Source organism: Camellia sinensis, chromosome 5 (assembly GCF_055761805.1).
Source record: "Camellia sinensis isolate YWXY chromosome 5, ASM5576180v1, whole genome shotgun sequence".
Taxonomy (NCBI): Eukaryota; Viridiplantae; Streptophyta; class Magnoliopsida; order Ericales; family Theaceae; genus Camellia; species Camellia sinensis.
The window spans coordinates 13,027,899-13,038,349 of NC_138965.1; the positions used below are offsets into that span (position 1 = coordinate 13,027,899).

General features: G+C 37.2%; 1 protein-coding gene across 1 annotated transcript; it reads right to left on the minus strand.

The window, feature by feature from the left end:
- Positions 1-2,442: 2,442 nt before the first annotated feature.
- LOC114279580 (uncharacterized) lies at positions 2,443-6,952 on the minus strand. Its single transcript, XM_082868265.1, has one exon. The coding sequence runs from the start codon at positions 3,642-3,644 to the stop codon at positions 2,688-2,690; it is 957 nt and encodes a 318-aa protein (XP_082724391.1). The 5' UTR covers positions 3,645-6,952; the 3' UTR covers positions 2,443-2,687.
- Between the last annotated feature and the right edge of the window lie 3,499 nt (positions 6,953-10,451).

Below are 10,451 nucleotides of genomic sequence, written 5' to 3' on the forward strand. Positions count from 1 at the left end.
ACCTCATCTCAGTTCACTTTCTCTCTTCCTCTCTGATATGTCTCTCTCTCTCTCTCTTCCCTCTACTCTCTCTCACTCTCGCAGCTCTCCTCCTTCTCTTCACTGCCACCGCCGCCACTTTCTGCGATACCGATCATCCTCCTCCGTCGTTCATCGCCTCCGTCGTCGCAGTCACAGCCTCCGTCCATCACCTCAGCGCCTTCGTCATCCTCCTTCGTCGCTGTCGCAGTCGTCCATGCCTCCGTCGTCGTCTACCGCTTCCGTCATCCTCCACCACCTCCGCTGTCTTCCTCTGTACTGTTTGTGTATGTATTTATATGTATGTTTTGTCCATTTTTTCAGTCCTCTTCTTAGATTTATACTGTTGTGTATGTATGTATACATGTATGTATATGTTGTGTTCTGTCTATCACCGCCTCCGTCGTTCTCCTCTGTATTGTTTGTGTATGTATTTATATGTATGTTTTGTCCATTTTTTCAGTCCTCTTCTCAGATCTATATTGTTAGGTATGTATGTATACATGTATGCGTGTGTTGTGTTTTGTCTATTTTTTTTTTTTTTTGATGGTGTTGATGAAACAGATTTGGTCCGGGGAATTTTTGGGGTCGGGAAAACCCGATCCCCGTTAGGGGGCGAGGGCGGGAACGGGGACGGGGAGTGTGGTCCCCGGCCCCGACCCCGGCCCCGGCCCGGCCCGTTGTCATTTCTACTTGTGAGGACACTTACACTAGAAGCATGCAAAACAAGACTCAAATGACTTAAACAGCCCAAAACAGAGACAAAACAGTCTAAAATACAGCCTAAAACATGCTGGAATTAAGTTACAAAAGGCTAGAAAAATATGTTAACACATAGAACTATCTTGGCTAGCAAACAAAACACAAGGAGGGGAGGCTAATCCCTCCAAATTTAGACTTCAAAACATAATTTTCACCACTAAAAATAATCTGAAATTCGGTATTTAAAAGCCCAAAAAAGATGGTTTGAAAGTGGGAAATAAAGGTGGAAAGGCCTTACAAACAAGAAAGAAAGAATGGTGGACCACCCCCTAACTTTAAATGGCCTAAAACCACCAATTTCAACTCATAAAAATAGAGTTTTTACAACCCAAAAATAGCTCAAATCAGTGGGAAAAGATAAGAAAAATAAGTATGCAAAGCAAGTTAAAAAGGCAAATGTTATACCTCTTGAAGGGAAGACCAACTCTAGGCAGCAATCTAAGCCAAAACCACCTTCTAGAGCTCTAAGAAGGCCTCAAGGAATCTCAACTCAAAGATGAACCACTTTGGTTAAGGAAGTGTAGGCAAAAGTTGAAGAATTGTAGGCTAAAAGTGTAGAGATTTTGTAGAGAGAGAAAGAGAGAGAGGAAAATTTTTGAAGCTCAAAATTTTCTTACATTTAAAACAATATGAGAGGTCTTCTATATATAGAGAACCAAGCAACTCCCTCAAAACATCCAGCTATACATGTGGGTGAAGATGCATGTATCTGTGCAAACAGCTGGCACAACAGACATAAAATATCTGCAAAACAGCTAGTGGCCGGCCGGCCATCACTAGTGGCTGGCAAGCCACATCAATGGCCGGCAGCCCAAAAGTGATGGCCGACAGCCCAAAAGTGGTGGCCGACAGGCCACTTGAGGTTGCAGGCTGGAAAGCCAGGCTTGGTCCAAAGCTGGGACAACAAAGGTACAGGGTTTGAAAGGCTCAAAGTTGTGGCATTCTACTAAGGACTTCGAGTACTTGGTGAGCAAATACGTTCATCATCGGGTGTGCATGCGAAGATGTCCAAGTCGTAAGGGTCATAAAAAATGGAGTGTCTACAGTACCCATAATTAATTATGTTGTGAAGATCTTAATTAAAGATCACTATGCCATCAGGTCAACCTATCCAAAACTGGATCACTAATGCTTAAAAAATAAAAATAAAATACAAAATGGATCACAAAAAATGTAATAATATTGTTCTGGATATGAACTTCTCAATAATTAGATTTCCCAAAGTCCACTAACACAGATTTTAAATCAAAAAATGATTCAAACGGTTAACATGTTTTATGTATATTTAAAATTATTATTGTGGATAAATCTTGATCTTTGATTGATAATAGATTTAATCCCAGTCTTCTATTATATTTTGTGTGAATTGTTTTGAGATCCATTCTGTACTGAAACTGGATAAGGCTTACTTTTTTCAATTTTTTTATTTTTTATTTTTGAGGAAAAGGCTTACTTCCCTTGTGGTTTAGCTTTCACACACGTCACCACATTTGTGGGCTATATTCTTTGCAGGGTTACCAAGGCACCACTCATCTCCAAGTATTGTTATGGAACAAAACAAGCTAGTTAATTTATATCCCGTTTAGACTTAAAAACTAATTTTTGAAATTATTGTATAGTTCACCTGATGGAGTGGAAATTGAAATTTAGACCTCAAAACAATTATTGAATGCTCACAAGCCTTCAATTCAAAGCAAACCAGTACATGATAAAGATACAGAGCCAAAAAATAGAAAACACTTTATACACTGACAAATAGAATAAACATGCAACCAAACATAACCACAAAAGAACCCATTAACGACACAACGAACAACCTCACTCACAAAAAGCAATCACCATGAATGATCATGATTTAGTTTGATGAGATGAAAAACTATAGAAGATCAAGTGGAAAAGGATTAGATTCAGGCTTTTCCTTCAACCCTTGCATGTGTAAGCCCAACACAGGCATCGACAAAATCCTCATCAATAAAATCTGTGGAAAAGACCTGCAGCCGATCCGCGCAACCCCGGGAAAAGCATTGAGTAATGAAAAGCCGAGCATATCCGTGAATCCGCCCTGTCACTGGTTTAACGCATAGCACCGGATTATCTGCCTGAGGTGTTACTGTGTTCTCCACTCGGTAAAAGAATTTCCTGGACATCACCGGCGATTGATCACTCAAATGCTTTAAATTGCTCTCAAACTTTGTTGATGGCAAATCCGTGTCAACCCAATTATCCTTCAAATACCCAGCACTCCATAACGGCCCTCCTGCCTTGGGCTGAGGCGATTTTCTCGGCTTCCAAACACAGATAATTCTTTTTGGCAATAGTTCTGCAATCGTCTTCTCAAAGACCTGATCATCTTGGTGAATCAGAAACTCACCAAGTTGATCCTCCAAGTAACTGTCAAAATCCGGAGGATCCTCGTGCCCAAACTCTGTCCGGATCTCCAGAATTATAATCTCCGATTGGGTTTCGGATAAAAACCTCTTGATATCGTTGATGACAACATCAACACTGTAGGTAATGAGGATTCCATGGCAAACATGGCGATCCTCCTCAACACGGATATCGAGAAGGCGGGTCCCTCTTTCGAGCTGATGGTAAATGGAGAGAGATTGGCATTGGGCAAAAGGCCGAGTAATGCAGGGGATTCCAATTTTGTTGGTGCCAGAGTCGTGGGTCCCCGGCCATACAATCTTGTTCAGGTGAACCTTCTCTGGGTTGAGGCCAGCCATCCAATTTTTCCGGTCAGGAGGACGGTAATCGCAACCGGGAAATTCGTGGCCGCAACTTTCCCGGAGACTGCATAAAGTTTTCTTCTCCGTTGACACCACGTTCCGTCGTTCCCACTGTTTTGAGACCTGCCCACCCATTATGAGAATCAGTCAATCAAAGAAGACGAAGATGAAGACGAGGGAGAATTACGTTGAAGAAGAAGAAGAATGCCAGAATTCTTCCTCTTCTTCTGGCTTCTGTCTCCTCCTCCTCCTCCTATTATAATGTTTATGGAGTAAGTTGTGATAAAGAGGTGTTGTGCTTGTGGGTTTTAATATATGCATTTTAACATTTGGGGGTTTCCCTGTGAGGTGAGACATCTCTAATTATGATTCTAATTTTCTCTCAATTCTTCATTTGTTTTTTCTTCCCAAATATCTATAATACATTGTAATGAGACTTCCTCTTTTGTCTTTGTTTTTGGTGGGCCGGCACGATTGAATTATTGATGGAGAGTTATAATCGATACAACTCCTTGATTGGTCCACCTGTTTTTGTTGATGTTGATTTTTTATATAATGCCCTCTTGTCTTCTTTGTACCTAAAAAGTAATTTTTTAAAGTCACCTAAAAAAAAGGATTTACACAGAGATGTTGCACACATCATTATTGGCCTTTCAATGGTGGTGGTTGAACCAACAAACCTGGTGTCAACGACTCAATGGTCCCTAAATTTAAGGATATTCCATTAATCACAACCTTAACACTAATGAAATCTAGCATATGATATGTATCAAATATCTTAGATGTGGAGGAAAAATAAGATGGGATCCACATGGGCTGAGTCGGCTAAGCTGGCAGTGCCTGATTGAGTGTGGCCCATCAGAGCCACATAGCATGGTATGATTGGCCATCACTTCGGCAATCTCAAAGTCTCAAGGAAGATGGATCCAACAACCCAAAATTGAAGGATCTTGGTAAAGAGACTATATTATTCTCTCCAAGATATTTTGCTCTACTTATTTTGCCTTGTTTTGCACTAATTTGACGAGAATCATCATCAACCCACCAAGTACATAAATTTTCACATGCAAGATGTATATTGATTCAAGATAATTTGTTCCCACACTGATAGAGTGTGTAAAAAATATATACTATTTGATTGGTCTAAAATTGTGAGTTTCATATTCAAAAAGTGTATTAACCCCATCTAAACTTGTTGTGCGTTCCACAATTTTGAACTAACCAAAATCATGTTTTGTTTACACATCTTGTCAGATGTCGGACTCTTGATTCAACCCTAGTTATCATCTAACAATATATAAGGAGATTCTTATAAATGTGACACCATACCGACAATTCCAACAAGTGCATGGAACTTTGCAATGCATGGATATTCCACTAATAACGAAATTCAACATATATTTATATACCAAATATTTTAGATGTAGAGGAAAAATAAGATAAGACCCGCATGGGCCCCGAGTCGGCTAAGCTGGCAATGCTTGATTGAGTGTGGCCCAACAGAGCCATATAGCATGGTATGATTGTCCAACACTCCAGAGGTTAATGAAGATGGATCCAACAATCTACCTAGAAAGGATGAGATCTTATCACTATTCTCTCTCTAAGATATGTTGCTATTTATTTTGCCTAGAAAAATTCACATACAAGATGTATATTGATTCAACCCTAGTTATCATCTAACATGTCTAAGTAGATGTATATTGATTTTTTTTATTTTTATTTTTGATAAATAAGTAGATGTATATTGATTTGACCCTAGTTATCATCTAACAGCACATAAGTATACTCCTACAAATTTAATATACATACCGGCAATTCCCATAAGTGCATAGAACTTTGCAATTAATGGAGACAGCTCAGAAAAGGGTATATCATCACCAAGTTGTCCCTCGCCTGGAAAGTGATCAAAAAGTTGGACGAAACTATTTTAAAAAGATGTTTTCAAACAGATCAAAGGGTTATCAGAAAGAAGAAATCACAGACCTGAAGGAGATAAAAACCCATGTATTAAGAACCAGGTAGAAAGGAGACCATTAAGGGCCCTACACCGTGAAGGATCAAGAGGGTCTTGATGATTATAGGTTGCATTTACATTGGCATACCCGTAACATACCTGTATCTGTATCCGTACCTGTGCTTTCTAGGCTGTAGGCAACAGAGAAACTGGTTTGACTACACTACCGACCATATTTATATAAGACTTGATATGTATGGACTGCCCATTGAGGCATATAACAATCAGACGAAGCAGGAAATTTCCTGCACAAAAGCTAATATATATGTAATGTACAATGTACATGTATATTAAAAGAACATCTTATAAACTTTATCAGCCAATAAACAGCAGGTTTAAGTCTCTTGGGCTTGAGAACTAAGTTCAAGTCATCCTAAATGTCTGGAAACTGTCTTGACTAACTAAACCCCAACTGTGAACTATACATTCATCGAGACAGATAAATTTAAATAAGTTATATACATTTGAAATTAGATAAATCAGCATGTCCAATTGGGCCATAAAGGCGTGCAAGTATTACTGGATCAAATTGCACTGGACAGTTGAATAGAAAGGGTAACTGATTCAGTAAATATATATTACATGCAGATTCCACATTCGTATTGAATCAAAAGCCTTTCGTGTAGCACACTTGAATTGCCCACACACCCACATATAACCACAATACCCATAAAAAAGAGAACAATCAAGGAAGAAGAATTTTTTTAATACTGCAACAATGCCCGGATCCTGGATCCAGGATCCAGAATCCCACCAAGAACTAGTATTCCACCACCACTGCCCTCTCCTTTCAAGCAATGTTTTGGGAGTAATCCCCCGGGATGACAACTGTGATATGACTGACTGATCATGTTGACCAAATCCAAATATCCCATCAATTGCTCTATGTCTTAAGTCCCAGACTGATTGGTGCTACACCTGTTCATAAATTCCAACACAGCCATTCAACTGTTCAAATCCAGCCAACAAAACTAAAAATGAACACTGATATAGCATATCATTTCCCTGAAGAGAAGGATGAAAGCTTTAGGTGTATATTCTGCTAAGACCATTACTTTCCTAATCTTCCTTTAGTTAACCTTTATCTTTCCTTTTCCAGTTACCATTACTAATCTTAATCCTTATTTAGTTTATAATCCTCATCCTCTTTCCACAGTACCATAACAATGTAGAATATCATAAGAGAATGAACACCACTGTTTATTTTATTTATTTATTTATTTGTGTAGAAAACAGTAGGGGCCATGGCACCCGAATTTTAAAAATAAAAATTATATATGTATAGTTTTTTTAAAAACAAAGAGACCTTTAAAATGCTCCCCCTTTTAGTGTTTTACTTCATCAAAGATCCAAAGATCTTGGTTTAAAAAGTAAGGCTCCAAGTCAATTACACTAGTTAATTTTAAAATATATATACACACTAGTTTAAAAAACATATGTACAGCTGCCAAATCACTTTATCAATACAAAGATAGCAATTGAAAAAAAGAAAAAAGAAAAAAACTGAATCAATTGTCATCTTTACTTTTACCAATACCTTCACTTTATAGTATTTCCATCACAATTTTGTTCAGCATAGGCATCAATTCTCAAAACAAATTGTCAAAACCATATCATCATCAAAAGATTGAACCCATATTGTTGAGATATTTTTTCTATGCTATTTTTGTAACTTTATGTCTATGTCATATAAAATTGTAGAAAGATTTGCTGATAACAATTCAAAATTAAAAAAGATAAAATCCTATCTAAAATCAGATATGTGACAAGAAATATTAAATGTGTTAGTCATTTTATCAAGAGTAAATAATATATTAACAAAACTTGAATATAAGATTTAATTGTTAGTTACTTGCATCTCAAAAAGAGAGAAAAATAAATTTTAAATTAAAAAATTACTATAATATTGAAAATTGTAAAAGTCTCATTTAAAATTGTTACTTTATGCCTCATACTATCTCAAGCCAAGCTGAGCCTAGTTGGTGAAAATCTCTTTCTCCAAATTAGGCCCCACTCAAGTCAAAATTCTGGTTCTGTCCCTGGCTGTAATTATGCTATTTATCACGGCCGTGTATTAGTCATTGTTTGGAAGGGGAACAAAAAATAATTCTCATCTGATAATCACTTTCAGCCCCAAATTGACACAGCATCTTTGAGAGGCATAGCAGCTTACCCGAAAACAATTGGAGCCGAAGAGTTGGCGAACAAAAGGCACCTCCAATTGTGTTAAATCAGACTTCCCACTTCAGCGGCAGCAGTTTGAACTATAGAGGCACAATATTGGGTCTGAACAAGAAACCAGAGAAGCAGTTGTTGAGCTGGCAGCATCAAAGAAATTGAACTCAATCTGCATAAACAAATTAGTATCAGTAAATGACATATTCTAGAATATCTAGTCAGTCTAACAACTCAATAGATCAAAGAATAACATATATAGCAATATAAATACTTACACCATGTCCACTTGATTGGGGGCAGTCATTGCAGGAATTGTAAGTAACCCACAAGATGTCACTTCCAGTATTGATCTGCACACTGAATTCCTTTGGTGGAGAGTCCAATTTAACTCTTGTAAAGCCAATAGTAAAACCACAAAACCCAAAAATGAATAATATAGTCAACAGCATACATTTATATTACACAACAAGATACCCATGGTTCCGCACAACAGAAGCTTGTTATAGGGGGGAAAACAAAAACAAAAACAAAATCCAGACAAGGTAGATAAACAAAAATAGAGGAGTTGAAGAATATAGTCAACTAACTCAATGCCCTGTATTTAATATGATACCAGTCAGGTTTTACCCACTAATGTTTGCATCAGAAAAAATAAACAAATAAATAAAGAATGATGACAAAAAAGAAGAAACATGACCACAGAAATTCATCAAAATCAAGGACCAAAGATCACAAATGACAAATCAGGAACAAAGAACAGCATAGACCCAAATCTTTCACAACAACTTAAATTTGAAATAATTAAAGAACATGACTTTGACAAATGATGCAATCAATTAGTTTAGTATGCATGCATGCAATTATAGCAGTATGTATACAAGTATAGAAGAAGAAGAATGGAACAAAGACCCATAATTTACAATGATTGGACAAACTATGAACTGCTAAAAATTCTACAGTGCCAGAGAGAGAGAGAGAGAGGAGGCATTATGAATCTTGATAACACTACCCGACTAGGAATGGATCAGGGTACCGAGGACTGAGAAATCAACGATGACACCGAAGACACCATACAAGATTTGGGCATGCCTTGCTCAGCCCTGAGCCCTGAGCACACCTCCAGCTTGACCCTCTGGCTCGCTGAAAAAAGCCCTCCACTACAGTACACTGTACACCACCAACAGAGAGACAGAGCATTTATTTTTTATTTTTTTTTGTTTTATCGGCAAGAGAGAAAGCATTACACCACTATTTTAACAAAAGCCTCACCACTGGCCATTTAATTCTTTGTACTTTCAAATAACATCTGATTATGGACAGCCTGGCATAAAATCTGCGAGATACAAGAGCCTCAAAATTATTTACAAGTATAAAGCAATGTTAAAAAAATGCAAACGCTGAGTCTCAGAAAAAGCTAAGACAGATTACTAACCACTGGGGAATTATAGTGAAGCAATAATAGTGTTTGTAGTAAAAATTTTAAACATAATCTGTGATGATACCTCTTCTCCTTCCATCTTTTTCCTGATTTTTTTAAGGTGTCATTTAAAAAGACTTGCAGAGCTTCTTAAAATTTGAGAAGACAGTGAGTGAATTTTATATATCAAAAGATTGGAAAGATCTACATCAACAGAGGAGGGAAGACCCCCCTTAACTCAGAAAATACCAGCCCCTAGCTGCAAAAACAAAAGGCTATATCTGAAACAAGGGGAATCTGCAGAACTAAACAAACAAAACCATCATCTGCTAAACAAGTCAATGAGCCACTGCAAACTAGAAAGATAACAACATGCTGGGGGCTTCATATCTGCTAGCCAAAAATTATTGCTTCAAATTTTTTGTAAAAATATCCCATACTACACATAACTGCAAATTAGCTTGACAGTTAAAACTGAATTCCAAGAGCTTATCACCTTGAAAAGAGCTGCATTGTCCCTCCCAATAATAGAAAAATCCCTTTTGTTTCTTTCCCTCCAAATATGACATACTGCTACAGCAAGGGAAAGCTTATAAATTGAGTTTCTGAAGTTCTTTGTCCTATGGATCTGGAAAGGAGTCCATAGGAGCTCCTCATTTCATTGAAGGCAACTTCTATTCACTACATTTATGCACAAAATATCAGGCCACATCAATGAAGAATACGGACAACCCTAGAACAGATGCTGCTGGCTCTTATCTTTTTCTTGATTTTGGTTGATTTCTTTGAACCGGTTGCTTAAAAAACTTGCACAATTTCACACATTGGCTTTGAAATCTAATGAAATGGATATTAAATGAACTTAAACTCTTTAATAGGAGAAAGAAAGAAAAAAAGTAAAAACCAATCCCAAAAGAGGAAAAAGAGAATAAGAAGAAAAATAAAGAAAGGAAGGAAAACTTGTATTGGATAATATAAAGCTTCAGTATACTACATTTGCCTAGAAGAAAACGCACACACACAACGACTAAAATATGCAGATAAAACAATTCATACTCAACATAATTCCAGAATGCTGAAAAACGAAGATAAAGCAGTTAATTAAGGTCTTCAAACTTCAACACTAAGAATGAATAGCAATACAAGGAAGTCAGTTCCTATAGCTGTTTGTTGTATCAACATCACATGTTGCTGTTCTGACAGCTTTCATGTGGTTTTTTCCACTTCTTTCATAAAAGTTGCACTTCATCTGCAGGTTCCAGTTTAAAGAGAGAACTACCCTTATATCTAGAAATGGATACATTTCAAGGAACGAAAAGGAAATAAATAG

Coding starts and splice junctions, on each gene's coding strand:
- LOC114279580 (XM_082868265.1), bottom strand. CDS start 3,644: ATGGGTGGGCAGGTCTCAAAACAGTGGGAACGACGGAACGTGGTGTCA.